The 24475-nt window shown below is 37.5% G+C and overlaps 1 protein-coding gene across 4 annotated transcripts in view; it reads right to left on the reverse strand.

The window, feature by feature from the left end:
• The window catches only part of LOC115211592 (FYVE, RhoGEF and PH domain-containing protein 2), a 531041-nt gene that overhangs the window by 53116 nt on the left and 453450 nt on the right, over positions 1–24475 (reverse strand). For all 4 annotated transcript variants that reach the window (XM_036503008.1, XM_029780160.2, XM_029780163.2 and 1 more), the window contains one exon: positions 9172–9320. In XM_036503008.1, the coding sequence (XP_036358901.1) occupies positions 9172–9320 (149 nt within the window). The remainder of the gene's footprint in view (positions 1–9171; positions 9321–24475) is intronic.

A 24475-nucleotide genomic window follows, 5' to 3' on the forward strand; every position in this document is an offset into this window, starting at 1 on the left:
AGGGCATCTAGCTGTAGAAAAAGACTGGAGCCTGGTACAGCCTTCTGGCTCGCCATTCCTCAGTAAAACCGTCCAACCCATGCCATCATGGAAAGCAGACGTTAAACAAGAATGATGATGGTGATGATATATATATATTGCAAACAACTCGCAGATGCAAGTGCTACCAGTTGAAGGCTCTGCATACTGGGCGCTATCAAGCTTATGAGGTCATCAGGAGAGAATGCTTGTCATTTCAGGGCCTTTCTCTCGACAGCTATTGCATATCACCCCCACCCTCACTAAAATGATTCCCTGCTTGCTAGACCCACTGGTTACTAGGTTTCACTCAATATTTTTCAAACCATTGCTCATTGTCTCCAGTAGCTTTTGCCTTCTCCACTGTAGTCTGAATATCACTCATGATGCTATTTGCTTCACAATGAGTTAGGCCTAGTAGTAACAATTCCCTTACACTGTGTTCAATGTATCCTCTACTCTTAGAAACACGCACAAGCATCCTAGACCATTGTTTGAAAATAGTTGATTGGTAAAGAATCTTTCAGCAACATATTTCAATACTTCTTTTTATCTCTTTTGTACTCTAATGATTCAACAGCCTTCCTGCACATACTGCTGTTGTTATAGCATGGAACTGGTGTTGTTTACCCTTAATTGAGCACTCATCAGGCAGACCAATAATTCTAGGCATGACCATCTTGTTTTAGGATTTTAGATAATTGTAAATCCAAGACTATATTATCTAGTGTGAGCAATAACATTATCTCAATGCAGTTGATAACACCTGGGCATGTTAAAAGGGGTGTTAGGCCTTAGGGACCTAAATTTTACTTATAATAGTAATTATATTATACATGATAAAAAAAAACTTTGGTTACTAAAATAAATGAGATCTCCTGAGTGAAGTCATTAATTTGCAATGTATTAAGTAAATTAACAACTTTTGTTTATACTTACCTTTTTATCGTGAAGTATATTTGCCACTTAAATGTGGCTAACCCTTAAGGGTGGATGCTACTGTAGCTTGTAGCTACAGTAGCATCCACTCTTAAGGGTTAGCCACATTTAAGTGGCAAATATACTTCATGATGTCATGCAGCTACTGTGTATACCTCGCTCAGAGATTTATTATTACTTTTTTATCTTTTCATTGTTAAAAGCTTACACAATCCATTTTTAGAGCAAAATTTATAAATTGTAATCCATGTTAAATTAGTTTAGTCACGATACTTAACTTGCCACTTAGGTGGGTGTTGTGCATAATGACTACTTAAAAGATGATACTAGGCATATCAGCTACTTAACCCTTTCGTTACTGTATTTATTTTGAGATGCTCTGTGTTTCTTTCAATTAATTTAAATATAACAAAGAATTTAGTAAAATAACTTAGTTATCATTCAGCTAGTGTTAGGAACATAAATTGTGACTAAGGTTTGGTGGAAGATTTTAATTCAAAACTTATGAAAACAAGACATTTGTACTACAGAGCCAGAGCCGGTTTCAGCCGGGTTAGTAACGAAAGGGTTAAAAGGGAAGCACTACAAAAAATATAATAAAAATCCAGCAGTCTAATGTAATTTTTCTTTTAAGATGGTAAGGTGTGATTTGAGGGAAATTTGGCTTCTACATGTGTTAATCTAAAAATTTCATCATGACACCAAACTTGTTGACCTTTTCAACCTGGTAAGAAATGTTGATGTACAAAGGTTATTAGCACTGCATTTCCTTTCGTCTTCTGATTAAATACAAATAAAAGAAACATTGGGAACATATTGTTTGGAGACCATGGCTAGAATATCATCAGAAGAGAAGACTTTGTGTTCAACCCTTTAGTATTTAGATTACTCTGTCAAATGTAAAGTTTATTTATTCACATTTGTTTTTGGATTAATCATGTATCATCTCATAGCTTCAAGATTTCGATGATGTGATTATTTTTAGAATGACATTGCAGGGTAGGTGTGAGAGAGTAGATCTGGTGGGTTTGAACATAAAAGAAAGAGTATTTGGACCAGATATGGGTGGTTTAAATGCTAAAGGGTTAAGGGATCAAAGATATCTCTATTTTTGGCCATCACTTATAACATAAATGTGACTATGCAGTCAAGAAGTTTGCTCAGCAAACACATTGCTCAAGGTTTGATCTCAAATGTGTAGTAGCTTCTGCTTGCATCTTCTACAATAACAATGGGTTGAGCAATACTTTGTGTTGATGCCTGTCATGTGTCTGTGCTGGACACCAATATATATATTCTTTTATTCTTTTACTTGTTTCAGTTATTTGACTGTGGTCATACTGGAGCACCACCTTTAGTCATGCAAATAAAACCCAGGACATTCTTTGTAAGCCGAGTACTTATTCTATCAGCCTCTTTTGCCAAACTGCTTAGTTATAGGGATGTAAACACACCAGCATCGGTTGTCAAGCAATGTTGGGGTGGATGGGACAAACACAGACACACAAACATACACACACACACACACATATACGACAGGCTTCTTTCAGTTTCCATCTACCAAATCTACTCACAAGGCTTTGGCTGGCCCAAGGCTATAGTAGAAGACACTTGTCCAAGTACCACGCAGTGGGACTGAGCCCAGAACCATGAAGTTGGGATGCAAGCTTCTTACCACACAGCCATTCCTGTGCCTATATATATATATATATATATATATCTTAGAGAACTATATAAACAACAGTAAGAAAACCAAAAAGGAAACATTTTATAAAGGGAATTCCTTGGCATGTTTGTTCAGCACTGAGTTACAGGTATTTTCTCACTCTCTTGTCTTTGTGACAATTTGACAACTAGTTGTCACATGAAATATTATTGACAAAATATATAACATTTAGTCTTGTCTGTGCTTGGTCAATGGTTAAATTCTAAAGTTTTGTAGCCTGGTTATATTTCTTAGCTGTAGCTATTTTCCATCACTTACATGTTGTTTGTGAAATACTTGAACATCACAACATCTCCTCCTTTAAAAGTCATAGTCACTGTATCAATGCAAGCTAATTATTTCATAGATATAAGGAGAAAAAATTGTAAATTTAGACCTCACAACAATTAAACCTAAGATACATAGGCTCAGGAACAGGGGAATCAAGGGGTGTGAGCACACCCCTAACATTTTTTGAGGGGCAGTGGAAATGCTTTGAACATCCTCCTGAAAAACTGGGTTTGCACTCTCTAAGCAAATTTCGTTCTTGCATTTATGCTAAGATGCTGACATTGATGATGTTGGAGTTGCTTCTGATTGTGTTGATGACGATTATGTTGATGTAGTTTGTTCATCGATGCGATGAAGACCATCTAGTCATCCTGGGGTGGGGGTGGACTTGTTTTGTGGGTCCGCAGATAGCTAGTGAGGCCAAAGTGCACCGAAAGAGTCTTCGACAGTGTGGACAGAGAATGGTAGCACCTGCTACAGGGTTGTTGATACTAATGATACAGTTATACAATGGTTAATGGCCATCATAGAGATGTTGGTTGTTTGTTCCTTCACGAGCCATGCCTGACTCTTAAGTACAGGTTTGCAGGTTTCCCGGTTTCCTTGGCGTATAGGTTCCCCACCTGGATGGGACGACGGTCCGTCGCAGGTGAGCAGCAAGATGCAGGAGGAAAGAGTGAGAGAAAGTTGTGGCGAAAGAGTCAGCAGAAGTTCGCCATTACCTTCTACCAGAGCTTAGGTGTTTCGCTCATAAACACACACATCGCCCGGTCTGAGATTCGAATCCGCGATCCCTCGAACACGAGTCCGCTGCTCTAACCACTAGGCCATGTGCCTCCACAGATGCTGGTTGCAATGATATGATGATGTTAGTGATGATAACGATACTGATGTTGATAATGATGCTGATAAAAACAATAATGTTGATAGCAACTCTTGATGATGATGATATTAATGACAATGATGATACTGCTGATGATGATGAGGAGGAGGAAGAGGCAGAGGACAGTGACAATGCATACTGAACAAACAGCTCAGGCTTTAAGTTTAGAATAGAATTTCTAAACATACGTAAAAAAAAAAAAGAGGGGGTGGGTGAAGGCTTGCTGAGCCTAATTAACTTGATTTATAAAAAGTAAAAATTAATTCAATAAACACTGCACAGCTATTCATAACCTGCCTGTTTTTCTTTCTCTATTTTGTTGTTGCTGTTGTTTTTTTTTTTATCATTCCTGCTGTGAGTGAACCCCAGTTTGAACTTTTAGTTATGGGTTTATAGTCCTCTGTATAACCTTCCTGTAAGTCACTAGGTTACAGGGTTCTTTAGTACCAATCCCTGCTCCCCTCCCTCGCCTTTTATTTTTTAGATCTATTCATTCATGTACAAACAATAGTAGAAATTAACAATAAGAATATCTCTTGATTTAAAGAGACATTTAAAAATAGGTTCATCTGTACTCAGTTTGCCCCCCTTTTTTTAATGCTTCCCATCAGGTAACTTTAGAGATGCATCCTGTAATCTAATGGAACTCTTGATAAAAATTATACTAAAATCTTTGTCTCTCTAAACAGTAAATAGTATTGTGTTAGATTCGGAGTCAGTTATTTGGTTACAGATAAAAACAGGAATTGTGGTTTCTAATTCAGGCATGGCAGTGTTGTTACAGAAGCTTGCTTTGCACCCATGTGGCTTTTGGGTTCGTTCCCCACTGTGTAACACCCTGGGCAACTGCCTTCAATTATAGCCCCAGGTTGGCCAATGCTTTGTGAGTGAATTTGGTAGACATGAACTGTGTTGAAGTCTACTGTATATGTGTGTGCTTGTGTGTTTATCTGTTTGTCTCTTCCACTGCTTAACAAATGGTGTTATTTCATAGACATAAGGAGGACATTAGTAAATTTAGACCTCACAACTTAGCAGTTTGGCAGATGGAGACAGAATAAGTACCAGGCATAAAAATAACTACTATGGTTGATTTGTTTGACTTGAGCCAACACAGCCACAGTACAATGATTAAAACAAAACAACTAGAAATAAGATGTTGGTCTGTTTCAGATGAACTGCAGATGGAATAGCATCTTGTCCATTGGCCATAAGTAGACTTGATCATGGAGGGCCATGGACTAAAGAACAACAATCCTCAAATAGCAATGATAATAGTTACCATAGCAACAACATAGTTCAATTGTTAGAAAATCCAGATTGTTTTCTATAGTTCATTAATCTCTATATATATAAACGGCAAAATGTCTCTGTGTGTGTGTCCTTTATACAAATCCATAATTTTTTAGTTAGAGGGCTCGCACTTTCTATGGTCATTCAAAACCGTCCAAGGGTGGTCATGCACATCTTTACATTTCCTCAGACACCCCGCAAAGCCATTAAAAAATCAATAGAAGTGACTTTTTTGTGAATTTTCTATCCAAAACCCAATCAAAATGCCCAAAACTTGATACACCAATTGAATGCCAGCTAGCTGTATGTGATTGGACAGAGATTTGGACAGTACTCGCGTGTATGTGCACACGCATGCAGCTGTATATGCATGCACTAGCACTATGACCCGGCGTTGCTGGGTCATAGTGCTATTTACCATATAAAACTATTAAAGCCTTTAAGTAAAGTAGGTTTTAAAAGATTCAGTTATGTTTAATTATTTCAAGTCCAAAAGATATTCTTCTTTGCACTGCTGTGCACAGATTTTTCTGACAAGACATGGTTGAGAATATCTGTAAATATATATCAACATCGACATATTCCATATGGTTGATGCAGTAGTTTCCAAGAGTGGTATCGACAGTAGTCAGAAGTGTTGTAATATTTTAAATTTAAATCTTACAATTAGAACATTTGCCAAAGTTTCTATTCCAAAGAATAGAAGTGTGCAAAGAGAATGTGAAACCACACTTAAGACAGATTTCCATCCAGAATTTATACTAAAATAAAGCAAGGGTGTTGTGTATCCTTAAACATACAGGTTTAATAACGTGACCCCATGATTAATCTCTAGTTCTCAAAAGCATTTCAGGGCTAAGAGAATATATAGTTTTATATAGATCTACTTGAGCAGAACTGACTAGGAACTATTCACCAATGACATTGCTTGCAACTAAGGGTAAGTTGGTATCAGCACACACCATACTTTCATTTATGAATTTCAATATCCATGTAGTACACAGCAGACACAGACGCTCTCTCAGATTTCCCACCCTGGGCCCAGCAGTACATCCAAAATGTGACAGCCAGAGGGTGAGAGGGTTGCACAAGGACTGAAATGATTCTTCATTTATCAACCGCAAAAAGACGAAAAGCAAAGCAAAGCTGACTTTGGCAAGGTTTGAACTCAAAATAGAGAGAGCCAGAACAACTATTGGAACACAATCTATCTGACACTAACAACTCTGCTACTTGACCATCTCTCTCTCTCTCTTTCTCTCTCTCTCTCTCTCTCTCCTCTCTCTCTCTCTCTCTCTCTCTCTCTCTCTCTCTCTCTCCTCTCTTCTCCTCTCTCTCTCCTCTCTCTCCTCTCTCGCTCTCTCTCCTCCTCTTCTCTCTCTCTCATCCTCTCTCTCTCTTTCTCTCTCTCTCTCTCTCTCTCTCTCTCTCTCTCTCTCACTCTCACTCTCTCTCTCTATCTCTCTCTCTCTCTCTCTCTCACATACACACACACACACACACACCCACACACACTTGCACAATTCTCTTGAAATAAAGTGTTACAGTCTAAGAAGGTTAAGTGATAATATAATGTTATTCATGTCTTGGAGATACAATAGCACTTCTTTTGTTTCCAAGATATACCAACCATTCCTCTCATTTCTGGATCATGTAGTGACCATATTAAAAATACATTGTAACATAACTGACTTTGACACAACAAATATTCATCACTGATTGACATTCTGACAAGGAGACTTCACAGAATACGGACCAATAATTTTCTATTGATATGTAAAGTACATTTCTGTCAAGTCTATATTTAAACAGGTCTGGGGAGAAGGTCATGGGGAATGCTAACTTGTTATGACTGTTTCTTGAGATGTTCATCCTCAATATTCTCTCTTTTACTCTTTTACTTGTTTCAGTCATTTGACTGCAGCCATGCTGGAGCACCGCCTTTAATCAAGCAACTCGACCCCGGGACTTATTCTTTTGTAAGCCAGTACTTATTCTATCGGTCTCTTTTGCCGAACCGCTAAGTAACGTGGACATAGACACACCAGCATCGGTTGTCAAGCAATGCTAGGGGGACAAACACAGACACACAAACACACACACACGCATATATATATATATATATATATATATATATATATATATATATATATATATACGACGGGCTTCTTTCAGTTTCTGTCTACCAAATCCACTCACAAGGCTTTGGTCGGCCCAAGGCTATAGTAGAAGACACTTGCCCAAGGTGCCACGCAGTGAGACTGAACCCGGAACCATGTGGTTGGTAGACAATCTACTTACCACACAGCCACTCCTGCGCCTACATATTTTTCTGTGTACTTTCTATATATTTGCTTTTGATGGTATTGTATGTTACTGCTGTTGTATAGTTCCAGGTCAGCATTGATGCAGGAGATATGATCAAAGCTATTCCAGCATTGACAATCTAGTCTTTTTGATTTATATAGAAATACATAAGTCGATGTTCACATTACTTATTTAAGATGATGGGTAGTGAACTGAGGGAAATCTGGTGGCTATTTTTAGTCTATGAGTGACTCCATAGATATTTTCTCACTGTCCATTGAGCAATGTTTCTTCTGTGGATGTGTGCAGAAATTTGCTTGCACTCAATTTTAAAAGACTCAAATTTTGTCTTTTGCTGTGAAGTATATGCACATCCATTTTTCTCCTTTGTGTGCTAGTTGTAAAGTATGTGGGGACATGCATAAGTGCATAGCCGAGAGAGAACATTGTTCTTGTGTAAGTTTGGATGGATGGATAGATACATAGGCAGAGACAAATGGAAACATTGTGGGCTCATTGAAAACATGACACAACAGAAAATTTTCAAGTACTACAATGCCCTCAGAGAGAAAGAGAGAGAGAGAGAGAGAGAGTGAGTTGAGTGAGTGCATGCATGTATGTGAGTGAGTGTGTGCATGTGTGTCATCATCATCACCATCATCATTTAACATTGTTTTCCATGCTTGCATGGGTTGGATGGTTTGACTGAGGTCTGGAGAGCCAGCAGCTGCACCAGGCTCCAATCTGATCTGGCAAAGTTTCTACAGCCTGACACCCTTCCTAATGCCAACCACTCCGGGAGTGTAGTGGGTGCTTTTTACATGCCACCAGCACAGGAGCCAGTCAGTGGGTACTGTCATCAGCCACATTTGGATGGTGCTGTTTATGTGCCACCAGCACAGGGGCCAGTCAGGCAGTCCTGGCATGTACAATGGTTTGTTGCCCTGGACAGCTCAAATAAACTGATAGGAAGAATATCCAGCAGTAAAATCCATGCCAAAAAGTAGAAAGAACCGAATGGGCCTAAAATGAAGTCTGTGAGTCACAGTGCAGGCAACTGTCTAGGAGAGCAAGAAATATATACAGTAATCCCTCACCATATTGCAGTTTATTATTCAAGCTTATGTCGATTCCTCTGTGGTGTTGTTTTGCATTTATAATAAAATAAATACGTACAAATTATAAAAATTATTTTAAAAATACACATAGGCGCAGGAGTGGCTGTGTGGTAAGTAGCTTGCTTATGAACCACATGGTTCCGGGTTCAGTCCCACTGCATGGCATCTTGGGCAAGTGTCTTCTGCTATAGCCCCGGGCCGACCAATGCCTTGTGAGTGGATTTGGTAGACGGAAACTGAAAGAAGCCTGTCGTATATATGTATATATATATATATATGTATATGTGTGTGTGTTTGTGTGTCTGTGTTTGTCCCCCTAGCATTGCTTGACAACCGATGCTGGTGTGTTTACGTTCCCGTCACTTAGCGGTTCAGCAAAAGAGACCGATAGAAAAAGTACTGGGCTTACAAAGAATAAGTCCCGGGGTCGATCTGCTCGATTAAAAAGCGGTGCTCCGGCATGGCCGCAGTCAAATGACTGAAACAAGTAAAAGAGTAAAGAGTAAAGAGTACAGTACTATCTCCTCTACTTTGCAGATTTTCACCTATTGCAGTGGGTTTTGGATAATGAGAATAAAACTTTCAACAAATGGAAAAATTACTTAGACATCACTTACCAATTCTTCATTCTCTCCTCCAGTTGTGGACACATGAAGTTGTGATGGAACTGGTAAATACTCTTGATATTAGAGAACATCTGTGTTATAACATCTGATGAGAAAAAATTGTGCACTTGGTTTTCGACGATCACTTGAAACTGGAAAACCTAGAAAAGTTAAAGTAGGGAGACATTCAATTATATTACCTAAAACAAATAAAGGGAAAATAACTAGAGAAAAAACTATAGAGAAATGTTTCTTATTTCTTTATTGCCCACAAGGGGCCAAACATAGGGGGGACAAACAAGGACAGACAAAAGGATTAAGTCGATTACATCGACCCCAGTGCATAACTGGTACTTAATTTATCGACCCCGAAAGGATGAAAGTCGACCTCAGCAGAATTTGAGCTCAGAACACAAAGACAGATGGAATACCACTAAGCATTTTGCCTGGTGTGCTAACGTTTCTGCCTTAACTACAGAGTTAAGGCAGAAACTCGCCACCTTAACTACAGAGAAATGTTTCTATTAAACTGTTGTTGCTGTAAGTTAATTTAGAGTTCTTAGAGTAAAAAAAAAATTTTACTTTTATTTTTGTAGACTAAGTGGTAAAGAAACTCAATTTGTAGTCTTATGGTTTCAGGTTCAGTCCCACTGCTTGGCTTTTTGGGGCCAGTGTCTTCTATTATATACTGGGGTTGACCAATACTTTGTGAACAAATGAGCAAATTTGGTAGACAAAAACTGTGTGGAAGCCCTTCATATGTGGATGCGTGTCTTTGTGCCTACGTCTTAAACCACCATCATGCTGCTTGACAACTGACGTTGGTTTATTTATATCCTTGTAACTTAACAGTTTAGGAAAAGAGACTGATAGAATAAGTACCAAACTTTAAAAAAAAAGTACTCAGCTCATTTTGACTAAAACTCTCCAAGACAGTGCCCTAATGTGGCAGCAGTCTAATTACTGAAACACATAATATACATAATATATAAAAGATAGCTTAACCAAAGGAGGAAGAGTAGCACCCATGAATCCTTTCAGTGACTCCAAGATCAATGGGAGGAAGTCATCCTCAGGCAGGAGACCCGGCCTGAAAGTTTGCAACTGTGTGGATTTTGCTAAAGACAACCAAAGATCAGGTATTGGGTGGTGTTGAACAAGATAACAGATTGTAGACCTCCAATGCAAAGTGTTTCACAAAAGACCATCCCATCTTCTGTTTCATTACTGTCCTTTCTTTTTGTAAGAAATGCTGAGTGTGATTTGAGGGTGATTTAGCTGCTGTTTCTAGGTCAATCTATTGTACTGTAGCTTCCCTTATAGGCTTGTTTGTGTGGAATTAATAATGATGATAATAATAATAATAATAATAATAATAATAATAATAATAATAATAATAATAATAAGCTTGATGGTGAGGTTTATTACAACATTCTGCTATCCTCAAGCTACCTTCTTAAACAATTTGCTGAGGCATGAGTTCTTCCTCTCTATACTTCAAGAAATGGTTTCCCATTGCCTCTATCTGTTCAAGCAAACTAATGCATGTTGATTAACTGGCAGTGTGTTGTTATTTAACTCCAAGTTGGTCATGAACTAGCAGATCTATAATCAAAGGTATTCCAGTAAGAACGATACTGTCTTTTTGTATATATACAAGGTGGTGCTGAAAAGTTCTTGGTTTTGAGGGTGTCATGAAAGGCCTTTATGTTGAATGAAATCATAATTAAGAGGCCAGGGAATAAAAGAAGAAGAAGAAGGAAGAAGAAGAAGAAGAAGAAGAAGAAGAAGAAGAAGAAGAAGAAGAAGAAGAAGAAGAAGAAGAAGAAGAAGAAGAAGAAGAAGACATGCACCCAACACAGAGCTGAAGATACCTCCGAGGGGGGGGGGCTGCCATGTCAAACGGTAGAGGAGTAGGGGCCGAAACTGGACATGGTTCCTCCTGATGATGTCTTGAGCTAACTGGACCCTACAAAGGAGCTGTTGTGGTAGCAGACCATGAAACACGGTTGAAATTCCTCCTCCATCTTCTTGTATTTTCTTTTATCCAAAGCCAGGAACTTTCCCAGCCTCCCCTCATAGGACAACAATACCTGATACATCCTTCATTTTTTTCTTTCGCTAAGATGACAGTAGAATGTGTTTGAGGAAATTTGGCTTTTATTTCTAGCAGATCAAGCAACTATGTAGAGGCTATCTCAACATAATATATACAGTTCATTTGATATGCTTGAGTAAATGAAGTTAATATTTTAGTCGATCAATAATGATCCACTACCGCAATATAAATATATATGTATGTATATGCATATATATATATTGACCTAATGAAGTCTAATGGAACTTGTGATATTAAAGAATGAATATTGGAATCGTTCATTTACTGGCAACATTCCATTTCTAGAGTTAATTCTAAATTGAACAAAGATGGAAAATGTCAAAATAGCTATATAAAGTTTGAAGACCAAAATGTACTGCAAAATGTACACACTCTTGCATATATGTATGTATATGCATAATATGTTTATTTGAGTGTGCGTATGTGCATGTGTGTGCATATGTATGCATGTATGTGTGTAAGATAAAGTAAAAAAACACGTGCTTATTTGTATAGATCACCACCATCTCAAAGATAAATCAATAGATATATACATTCACTCATACATACATGCACATACACTAACGCACACATGCTAATAGGTATATTTGAGCATTAGTGTTCTTGTATAAGAGCATGGTAAAAGTGTATAATAATTACGTATATGTACATACAATTGTTTACATTATACATAGATACTCCTACACAAATCCCGCACACAATCATATATATGTTACTTTCTTACTACCGACACACATACATCATCGACATCATTATTTTACATTCATTTCTCCATGCTGACACAGATTGTAATTTCATCACATGTGGTTTCATCACATGTGGTCCATACCATTTCGTATGCACAGCATACGTAGTTTATAAATTTCATTGGGGACCAAGTATATTTTATTATACTGTCTACATTAAAGAGGCTTTCACTTGCAAAGGGACTAAAGAGCACCCTCTGTTTATATAGTCCCTTATCTGACTGCTATTTCTAGCAAGTAAAGAGACCTTATAGGGAGGCTTTTCATGTTTTATGCTCACTTGTAATTCCTATATTTTAGAGCCTTTATCAAATTGTGAAGACATGTAGCACAGTGGCTAACAGTGTTTGGCTTATGATTGTAAAACCATGGATTTATTCATAGATAAGATAGTACATTGTATCCTTGAGCAAGGTATTTCATTTCACATAGTTCCGGTCTACTTCAGTTGTACTCAACCTCACTCTGGCAACTCCTGTGACACACTGATCCCAAGCTGTATTGGCCTCTGCCTTTCCCTTGGATACTATTGGTGAAGTAGAGATGGGTGACCTGTCACATGGGCAACTGCAGGTCTTCCACAAAAACTGCCAAGGCCTGCGCTCTGGAGAGGACACTCAAGAGTTGTGATTTGAGACGGAACAACATGGAAAATAGCAGTTACCAGTGATAAGTCTTCACTCAACTAATGTAGAGCTAGGTGCCAGGGACTGTTTTCGATGGTGGGAAAGACCTCAACGTCTTACTGTGTAGTTACAGATGGAGATGCAGGAAGACTAAACCACTAATAAATGACCAACCGACAAACCACATTGGGGACCATTGCAGCTGTGACTCACTCATGCATTGGCCTTGTCAGTCACAAGCAATGCTGCAATGCTGATCCAATTCAAGGCACAGATCCATAGTGTTTCAATACTAACAGATGCCAATCACAGAATTATATATCCATTACAGCCAATCAGTTTTGCACTAGGGATTCAATGGAGTATCAGGTAACAATCCAATTATGGAACCCTGCACTCATCAGAGGTAACCGATACAGAATGAAATATGGTGACACACACACACACATATATAAAGAGATGCCCTTCTGGATGTTATCCATTCTAAACAAGGACACAGGGCAATTAGCATTGGAAATAACTTGGTTTTTCTTTATTTTCAATGTGTCAAGAAGGATACCCACTTCTCATAGCCTAATGATGGTTTGTTTCATAAGAAGAAGACAGAGAAACCAGTCAGATTGGTGTGATAATTAAAAAAAAAAATATTTTAAGGCTTAGCCTGAGAGGGAAAAGCAACACCTATGACCCCCTTTTTTATCCTTTAACCCTTTAGCTTTCAGATAACTCTATCAAAATGTAACACTTGTTTGTTCATGTTCTTTTAAATCAATCATGCATTGTCTCATAACTTCAAGATTTCAATGATGCGATTGTTTATTTTTAGCATGACATTGTAGAATAGGTGTGAGAAGCTGAGTCTGGCTGGTATGAACATAAAACCAGTAGAATAGCTGGGCCAGCTATGGCCAGTTTGAATGTTAAAAGGTTAAGGGTTTCCAAGACAGGTTAGAGGAAAGGAAGAAGTTATGTTCAGAATAAAGACCTTGCCTGATTGACACGAAATGCATTCTGCTAAAAGCAACCTTGGGCTAAATGATGGTGACTGTAGTGATGGTGGCAAACTGGATACCAGATTAAGTATTCAGCCATGTGGGGTCTCAACATCGAAGAGAAAAGGGAGTTTAGTGTAGTAGTTTGTATTTTTTTTAAAGGGGGGAAAAGGGGGTGGGGAAAGGGTATGACTTCATTATGATGCTACTGCTTATGATGTAAAAGATGTATATCAGAGTTGAGAGGAAATGAAACTACTTTAATTCACAGGCAATTAACAGAACTGGCGATATCTCAAGGAAGTTATCAAAAACTGAATTTGATGAAGGGAAAAGAAAATTAAGAGAAAAAAAAACACATCAATATTTGTTTCATTATTTATTTATTGGAAACCACCAAAGGAATATAAATAGGCTATCAGATTATATTATTATTATTATTATTATTATTATTATTATTATTATTACTATTATATTGACGATTTACTGGCTGTTGGAATTAAAAGAAAATAGAATTATACATTTTAATTTTGTTTCCTTTTTATCCTTTTTTCTATATTTTTTATCGCAATGCTGAGATTAGCAAAATGAAAGAATTAAGAATTTCATTTTAAGAAGTGTGTTAAAGAATAAAAAATAAAAACCCTTTAAAAAAAGCAGAAAAATACTTTATTTTTATATTTTTAATTAAAACATGATGATTAAAACAATTTTGCTTCTAGCCTGAGTCCTTACTGTATCACTTTTTATCATTCCTCTCATTCTGCTTGAATAAGCAGAATAATATTCATAAGGCTAGCCTATGTACAGACAGATATCAAAAGACTGACACATATCCTACAGCTTGTATCACTTAGTAGAACAGTAAAGATCTATAGACTGTTAACAAAAAAATTCTTGATTAGAATCTACTTAAGCCCATAAGAAAGACATGGTTTGCTAGAAATAGCAAACAAATCTACTGCAAATTACACCCTACAATCATAAACTAAGGATTCATAAGATAATACAGTCCAAGACAAACAATGTATAACAAAAAAACAAAAAAAGGAAAAACGAAGTGTTATAGCTAGAATGCGTTTAATGAAAGGCCGGCTCTTTCAGCACTGACCTGGAGCTAAAACAACCACAATAATATCTGAGGATCTTACACAGACAGAAATATAAGTGCAAAAAATTTGTTTCAGTAGTTCAATTAAATATGTGAATTACTATGGATTACTGTATTGGAAATGTTCCAAAAGAATAAACATGAGTGTGTGTGTGTGTGTGTGTGTGTGTGTGTGTGTGTGTGTGTGTGCACGTGTGTGCATGTGTGTGTGTGTAGCCTCATCATTTAACCCTTTCGTTACCAACCCAGCTGAAACCGGCTCTGGCTCTGAGTATAAATGTCTTGTTTTCATAAGTTTTGACTTAAAATCTTCCACCAAACCTTAGTCACAATTTATGTTCCTAACACTAGCTGAATGATAACTAAGTTGTTTTACTAAATTCTTCGTTATATTTAAAGTAATTGAAAGAAACACAGAGCATCTCAAAATAAATGCAGTAATGAAAGGGTTAAGATCCATTTTCCTTGCAGGCATGGGTTAGATGGTTTGACAGAAGCTGGGCAGAGCGAGAACTGGCCAGGCTCCAACAGTCTGTTTTGACATGATTTCTATGGCTAGATGCCCTTCTTAATGCCAACCACTTTACTGAGTGTACTGGGTACTTTTTCTGTGGTACCAGCATGGGTGCTTTATGCATGGTACTAGCATGAGTGCTTTATATGTGGCACAGGTATGAGTGCTTTTTATGTGCCACCAGTACTAGTATTTTTTACATGGCACTGGCATGGAAGCTTTTTTACATGACCCTGAACAGGTGCTTTTACACAACACCATCATCCACAAGCCTGCAGGATAAGGGCCTCTTGGCTGACATAGGGAGTTGCCTGTATGTATAGATAGCCAAAATTTTACTTAGCTTGGTGTGTCTTCTCAAACACAACAAATTCATAGAAGTCTCAGATCTTTGTCACCTCCTCAGTGAGGCTTAGCATCTGAAAATCCTTTTTCACCACGTTGTCCCATGCCTCCCAGAGTCTACTTCTTCTACATGTTCCCTCCACAATTACAGATTGGCACTTCTTTATGCAGCTGTCCATTCACATGCATTACATAGCCATACCAGTGTAGTCTTCTCTCTTGTACACAACATCTGATGCTTCTTATACTCATTTTTTCTCTTAAGTCATTTACACTCTGTTGTTGTACATGCACACTACCATTACCCATCCAGCAGAGCATGCTGGCCTCATTTCTTTCAACACTTCACAAGTCCTCACTTGTCATAGCCCTTGTCTCACTACCATGTAGCATAGCCTCATGCATGCACGTGTACACACAGACACACACACAATCCAATCTTTAACACAAGAACATGAATAAAACCTGATAGAGAGCAGGGGGAAACATTTGAGCTTCTCTGGTGCAGCTGGTATGACAAAATGCACCCAGTTCATGTTGTGAAGCAGTAAATAAGGGAAGTAGCAACCAGCTTTTAAAACCATGGAAAATAAACAAGAGAAGTCATAACAACCGAGAATTAATGACATTTTACATTTTATTGCATGCATGTCAGATAATGAAGGATTGTAAACACAAGCATAAAAGCCAGCATGGAAAACCAAACATACAATGAACAGGTTAGTGAAAGCTGAAAAGGTTTTGCTCATAGGTCTGTCAGATCAAGATTGTCCAGAGGCTCAACAACAGCAGCAACAACAAACATGCTGACCTGTCCTGAAATATGCATCTTCTGCTCTCTATTCAATCCTTCTACAAGTTACACCCCAATGCTACTGAGTTTGTCAGATCAATATTGTGAATCATCAAATATAAATCAATTTTATATTTATGCTTCATGTTTTATTGACAGTTAATGCTCCGTTGAATGAGTTATCAGTCAGGAAAGATAGCTGAACCAGAAAAATTGATCATGTTCTCGTAGTCTTTACTTTCTTGGCACTGACTGACTTAGGTAAACTCAGTTGCAATGTTTTGTGCAACACTGAATATCCGAGGCAAACAATTCCATAAATTCCTGTGTCAAAACTGTTGATACTTCTTACGAACCCAAAGACCAAGCCTTACATAATAATAATAATCCTTCCTACTATATGCACAAGGCCTGAAATTTGGGGGAAGGGGACTAGTCAATTACATCAACCCCAGTGTTCCACAGGTACTTAATTTATTGACTCCAGAAGGATGAAAGGCAAAGTCAACCCTGGCAGTAGTTAAATGATAGTAATAATAATCCTTTCTACCAAAGGCACAAGGGCTGAAATTTTGGTGGAAGGGACAAGTCGATTACATTGACTCCAAATAATAATAGTAATCTTTTCTACTCAGGGCACAAGGCCTGAAATCTTTAAGGAGGGGACCAATCGATTGACCCCAGTATGCAACTGGTACTTAATTTATCGACCCTAGAAAGATGAAAGGCAAAATCGACTTTGGCGGAATTTGAACTCAGAATGTAAAGACAGATGAAATGCCTATTTCTTTACTACTCACAAGGAGCTTAACACAGAAGGAACAAACAAGGACAGACAAACGGATTAAGTCGATTATATCAACCCACTGCATAACTGGTACTTATTTAATAGACCCCGGGAAGATGAAAGGCAAAATTTACCTGTCTGTCACTCTCTCTCTCCCTTGCTCATGTGGCTCGCATATGACCATCAACCACATATTTCTTTCTTCTCCTTTTTTCTCTCCATTGTAGCTGGATCAAGGAAGCCGTGTTCTTGTCTGTCTCCTGTCCAAGCTTGATTTACGCATTTGCCACCACAACCTTGGTTAAGCTTAGCAGCCCTTCCTGTTTATTTTCACTGTCCTGTTTGTGTTACCAATTTTGACCCTCCACAAAATCCCAAATTTTATTTAATTTGCTTTATCAAAAGGTTGTGGTTGTGGTGGTGAATGCGTAAATCAAGCTTGGACAGGAGACAGACAAGAACGCGTCTTCCTTGTTCCAGCTACAACGGAGAGAAAGAAAGAAACACAAGTTAGGAGAAGAAAGAAATATGGCCAATGGTTGCATGGGAGCCACGTGAGCAAGGAAGGAGGAGTGAGGAAGAGAGAGTGACAGAGTGATAGGATAGAATGGTGGGCGAAGAGGAGGTAAAAGAATAAGAAAGGGAAAGAGAGAAAAGCAAAAAAGTAAAAAGATCATATAGAGTGCGCATCAGAATTAAGATAAAATTTACTTGGAAGAGGATGCATGGCGTTCAATTATATAATAATATAAAAACTATATATATATGTGTGTGTGTGCGTGTGTGTATACACACATAACATATATACACATACATACATATATATATAGATCATGCATATATATATATATATATACATACATATATATATATATACACACATGCATATACATACATATATATGTATATACATATATATACATGTATATTTATACATACATGTATATATATATACATACATATATACATACGTACACATACATACATACATACATTCATTCATACATGAGTAAGTGGATAAATGAAAGAAGGGCACTCAACAAATTTACTGTGAGTTACATTTGTTGGTACTCTTGAGTTTCAAGCATGATGCTAGTCATCAGCCATTTTGTATATATATATATATATATATATATATATATATACACACACACATTGTTGAGCAGATCTATGACCAAAAGCATTACAGCCATGACCATCCCATCTCATCTTGTTTTTACTCATACATGGAGTACTGAGGCCCATAACCAATTATTCAGCATAAAATTTTTAAGGACATTGGAGTGTAATTCAAGGTAGATTTGGGTGTTAAATCTAGCAAGTCAAGTGACTATATAGTGACTCTTTTATTGACTGTTGTTGTTGTTATAGGTGGTGGTGGTGGAGGTAAAATGAGGGTATTTATAATGATAAAAGAAAGAGCAATGTAAAAGAAACACTAATGCAAAACATAGAATTAAGAATTTTGCTTTTACACACAGAAAAAAAAAGGATGTTCTATGGAGACAGAGGGAGACAAATGAAAGGATGGTTTTGGTGATGGTGGTGGTGGTGGTGGTGGACAGTTAATTATACAGCTTAATGAATGATTTGTCTTTCGTTTGTTTTTGTTTTTTTGGTGTCTTCTAGTTCAGCTTGTTTCTGCTTCACCCCTTCACTGATTGACCTGATGAGAAATTAACATAAACGAACGAAAATCAATACGATTTTACCTTTTCTTTTTATCTATCTATCTCTCTACTGTTCTTATCTAGATACAGGTAAATAGATAGCTGGATAGATAAAGACTCTGCTATCTGTCTGTCTACCTGCCTATCACTATAAAACTGTCTGCCTATATATACTTATATATATATATATATATATATATATATATATATATATATATACTTATATATGTATATATATATAATATTATATTAAATTAGAGATAAAACCACTATTAGGCAAATCAAACAGTGAAAAACATAAGCCAATACATACAATTAATTTAAAAATATAAAAGTTAAAAATAAAAAATTATTTAAATAACTTAAACTTATAAATTTTATATATATATACAAAAATATATATATATACGTATGTATGTATATTTTTATATTTAAATATTATTTTATTTATTAATTAATTAATTTATTTATTTATTATATATATGTTTATCAACCTGTCTGCCTACCTATCTAAATATTTCCTTTCAATCTAGCTTTTTCCTTCGTTTTTTTTTTTGCACAGACACATACATGCACTCATATACACACACATACACATAAATATTACTCTCTCTCTCTCTCTCTCTCTCACTCACTCACTCCTTCTACTATATTCTCACCCTGTCTGTTTCTCCTTTCCTCCCACTATCACCAATTTGTTGCTCATTTTCCCATCATTTATTGAATCAAGAAAACTACTGGTCGGGTCTTCTAATATCCTCCTATCCCATAATGCCCTTTATCCTCACTTCCTGTCAACCATGTTGATTTATTTATTTTTAAATTTCCTTTTTCTCTCAAAATTATTTGTTTTGTCTTGGTTTGGAATTATTTTATGTTGACAGTAATTTATTATCATCCGTTGCCAGGGGTGATATAAGACTAGGATGTTGTGAGGTTGTCATGATGTTCCCCATTGTACAAAGCCATGAAACATTTAATATCAAAATTTGTAAACAAGTATGGAAATGTCACAGGATTTCATAACTTAGGTAAATAAGGTTATGAGAGAGCCAGCCACTTCATGGTTGCTCTATCTGGTAGAAATAGCAGCCGCAATACCTCAAATTATATCCAGTCGATTAACAAAACAGAACACATTGAATAATGTAATCTATGGTAATGATGAAGACTGATGATGATGACTATGGTGATGGCTGTAGTGATGAGGACTATGATGAAGGTGGTGGCAATGATGATGACGATGATAATGATGATAATGACAATGATGATGACAATGATCACAGTAGCAACAATGACAGTGGCAACGATGATTCTGGCAACAACGACAATGGTAGTGGTGGTGGTGGTAGTGATGATGATGATGATGATGATGATGATGATGATGATGATGATGATGATGATGATGATGGTGTGGTGGTGGTGATGATGGTGATGACAATGGTGATGATAATATTAACAAAGATGATAATGACAATAATTATGATGATAATGATAATGATGATGATAATGATGATGATGACGGTATTACTGATAATGATAAATCTAATAAAAAAACCAAAGCAAGACAAGTCACCATCATCATCATCATTATCATCGTCATCATCATCAACATTCGCTTTCCATGCTAGCATGGGTTGGATGATTTGACTGAGGACTGGTGAACCAGATGGCTGCACCAGGCTCCAGTCTGATCTAACAGAGTTTCTACAGCTGGATGCCCTTCCTAACACCAACCACTCCGTGAGTGTAGTGGGTGCTTTTATGTGCCACCGGCACGAGGGCCAGTCAGGCAGTACTGGCAACAGTCACGCTCGAATGTTTTTCACATGCCACCGACACAAGTGCCAGTGAAGTGACGCTGGTAACAATCACGTTTGTCTACTGAATGCTACAAACACATTATAACTAACCATAATTGTCTGTCAGTTGTGTAGCATTATAGAAACAATGACTCTTACTACATGTGACAGTTATGATTGTCACAGCAAAGACACAGTGAGACAATGCTGTGACACATCATAATTGGTTATGATTGTTTATCAAGTGTGTAGCATTATTGAAATAATAACTGTACTAGCTGTGGCAGCTACATAGCTATGACTGTCACAACAAAGTCTGTGAGACAATAATTCTATGATACATAGACAGACATCTTCTTCAATAACTGTATCGGAGCATTTGAGATGACAGCATTCAAGAGAGGATGTCAACAACCGTTTGCATGTGTATGGGGGGTGGAGGGCAGGGGGGGGCCTTGTCATTATTATCATTGTCATTGACATCAGTATTATCATCAATTAAAAGGTGTATGCATCATCATGTAATTATCATTATCATCATCAGCAGCAGCCACTTCACCCCGCCCATCCTCATCGCTGTCACCATCATCAGCGAACATCATCTCCTTCACCACCACCACCACCACCACCACCACTACTGCAATTTCTTCTACATCAGAACCACTAGCCTCATCACTACAACCATCACCACCACCACCACCACCGTCATTAATTTACCTACCACCACTACCATTACTTCCACTACCACCCTGACATCCCTGCCACCACCACTTAACATCACTACTATCACAGCCACACCCCTTCACCCGTCACCCCACATGTAATGCTTACTCTACTGTAACCTCTCCCCCCCACCTTCATTCGACAAACACCATTGTACACAGTTTGCACTTTAGGTCTGAGGAAAAGTGGGAGTCAAAGTGCATTACATTGCTACACATTGTGTGCAGCAAGCGGTGCATTTAGACATAACATCAAACACATTCTTGTCCCTACACATCATCACCATCATCATCACCATCATCATCATCATCATTTACATGTATCACTATCATCACCACCGTCATCATCATCATTATCATCATCAACATTTACATGTATCACCACCACCACCACCACCGCCATCCACATTCACATCCATCATCATCATCATCATCATTATAGTCACCATCATCTTGTTGGCAGTAGTTTCTATTGTCATTGATCTTGCTTTCGTTGCTGTTGTTGTTGCTGTTGTTGTTGTTTTTAGTACTACTTTTGCTTTGTTACATAGTTATTGTTTTTTTACAAATGTCATTGATACTATTTTGTTAACTGAGTAGTAGTAGTAGTAGTAGTAGTAGTAGTAGTAGTAGTATTGGTAGTGGTAGTAGTAGTAGCAGCAGCTGCAGAAGTGGCAGCAGTGGTGCGGGTGGTAGTAAGTTAGTAGTAATAATAGCAGCAGCAGCAGTAGTGGCAGCAGTGGTGCGGGTGGTAGTAGTAGTAGAAGCAGCGGTGGGGGTAGTACTAGTAGTAGTAGCAGCAGCAGTAGTGGCAGTAATAGTAGTAGTGGTAGTCGTAGTAGTAGCAGCAGCAGCAGTGGCAGTAGTAGTAGTAGTAGTAGTAGTAGTAATAGTAGTAGTAGTAGTAGTAGTAGTAGTAAAAGCAGCAGAAGTGGCAGTAGTGGTGGAGGTGGTAGTAGCTGTAGTAGCAGAAGTGGCAGCAGTGGTGGAGGTAGTAGTAGTAGTAGCACCACCACCACCACCACCACCAGTAGTAGTAGTAGTAGTAGTAGTAGTAGCAGCAGCAGTAGTAGTAGTAGTAATTAACATCATTGGTGTTTTAACAATTAGTAGTAGTAATCTAACATGTTACCTGAATATGTCATTAAGATCACCTTTAGAAAATATTTCTTTATAATTTTTACCATTTTTCCCCCTCTCCCCACTAGTTTCCCATTCTGTCATTGTTAACCCATTCACTATGTCATTGTTAACAACACGTTGCTGTTGTTGTTGCTGCTGCTGCTGTTGTCATTAAAAAATTCAAAGAACATCTGAAAGAATTGTGTTTAAAGTGGTTATGCAATCTAATTCTTCTGATTTCTTCTGTTTAGAGAAAGAATTTCAAGACTTTCTTATGAAATGAACACAAATCACTGCCTAGACCGTTTTATTATTTTTTTTTACTGTTTTTGTTTGTGTTTTTTCAATGATTTTGTTGTGTCATTGTTCATACAGAGATTACAGTTTATGGAATTGGATAATTTTTCATTCGGTTATGGTGGGTGGTGGTGGGGGGAATAAGCCAAAAGACTTAGGTGCCACTTGAGAGTTATGGTTGTCATCATCATTAACTTAATTATACCTCTGAGAGAGAGCTCTGTAGTTTAATCACAAGGCTGATTAACACATCAAAGTTGAATTTTATATTTATTAAACATGTTAACTTATTAATTATTTAGTTATAATAATATAGTGCCAGTAAATGTATAGATATGCAAATGAGTACCCCCCCACCACCACCATCATCATCATCATCATCATCATCTCCTTTAACATCTGTTTTCCATGCTGGCATGGGTTGGACAGTTTGACAAGAGCTGGCAAACCAGACAGCGGCACCATGCTCCAGTCTGATCTGGCTTGGTTTCTATGAGTGAATGCTTTTCCTAACATCAACCACAGGTGCATTTGCATAGCACTAGCACAGGTGCTGTTACATGGCATCAGCACAGGTGCTTTTTTTATGTGGCACCCACATAAGTGCCTCTTTATGTGTCTCCAACACAATCAGTGCCTATTGCTCATTGCATCCTTTGTAAATATTTCTGAGCTGCTTGATCTTTCTGTAGGACAAACATGGGTAGATACTATTGTGTGTGCGAAATTTGTCCCAAGAATCTTGCTTAGAATATAAATCATCATCATCATCATCATCGTTTAGCGTCCGCTTTCCATGCAGGCATGGGTTGGATGGTGCAACTGGGGTCTGGGAAGCCAGAAGGCTGCACCAGGCCCAGTCTCATCTGGCAATGTTTCTATGGCTGGATGCCCTTCCTAACGCCAACCACTCCATGAGTGTAGTGGGTGCTTTTTACGTGCCACCGGCATGGGGGGGGGCAGGCGAGGTTGGCAATGGCCACGATCGATCGAATGGTGCTTTTTCCGTAACTAAATAAATAAATGAAGAAATAAAGAAAATAAGTGATCCATCAATTGCCAAATGACTGTTGAAAGCGTTTGTTAACAATTGCAGCTATGTATCATACTTCTCACCCAGTGAAAGTCAACTTGGTTCATCATAATTTCACCTGTATAGGTCAACCTGGTTCAGAAAGAATAAGAGAGAAAGAGAGAGAGGGGGGAGATGGAGGGTGAGAGAGAGAGGAAAGAAGATGGAAGGAGAGAGAGAGAGAGAAAAGAGGAAGGAAGAGAGGATCTTTTATTGGCTGCTTTTACAAAGTCATTTCTTTAAATTGTCATTGTCATCCGTGTAGTAGTAGTAGTAGTAGTAGTAGTAGTAGTAGTAGTAGTGGTGGTGGTGGTGGTGGTGGTCTGCATTTCTTGTAGACATAGACTTCAAGATGGTAAGTGTGCACAAAGGAGGTTGACAATTTCAAGATGTATGTGTTGTTATGAAGAGCAAAGAAGCTTATAATAATAATAATAATAATAATAATAATAATAATAATAATAATAATGATAATGATAATAATAATAATAATAATAATAATAAATGATAATAATAATAATAGTATAATGATAATAATAATAATATAATATAATAATAACAATGATAATAATAATAATAATAATAATGATAATAATAA

The sequence above is a fragment of the Octopus sinensis genome, linkage group LG5, assembly GCF_006345805.1.
Source record: "Octopus sinensis linkage group LG5, ASM634580v1, whole genome shotgun sequence".
Taxonomy (NCBI): Eukaryota; Metazoa; Mollusca; class Cephalopoda; order Octopoda; family Octopodidae; genus Octopus; species Octopus sinensis.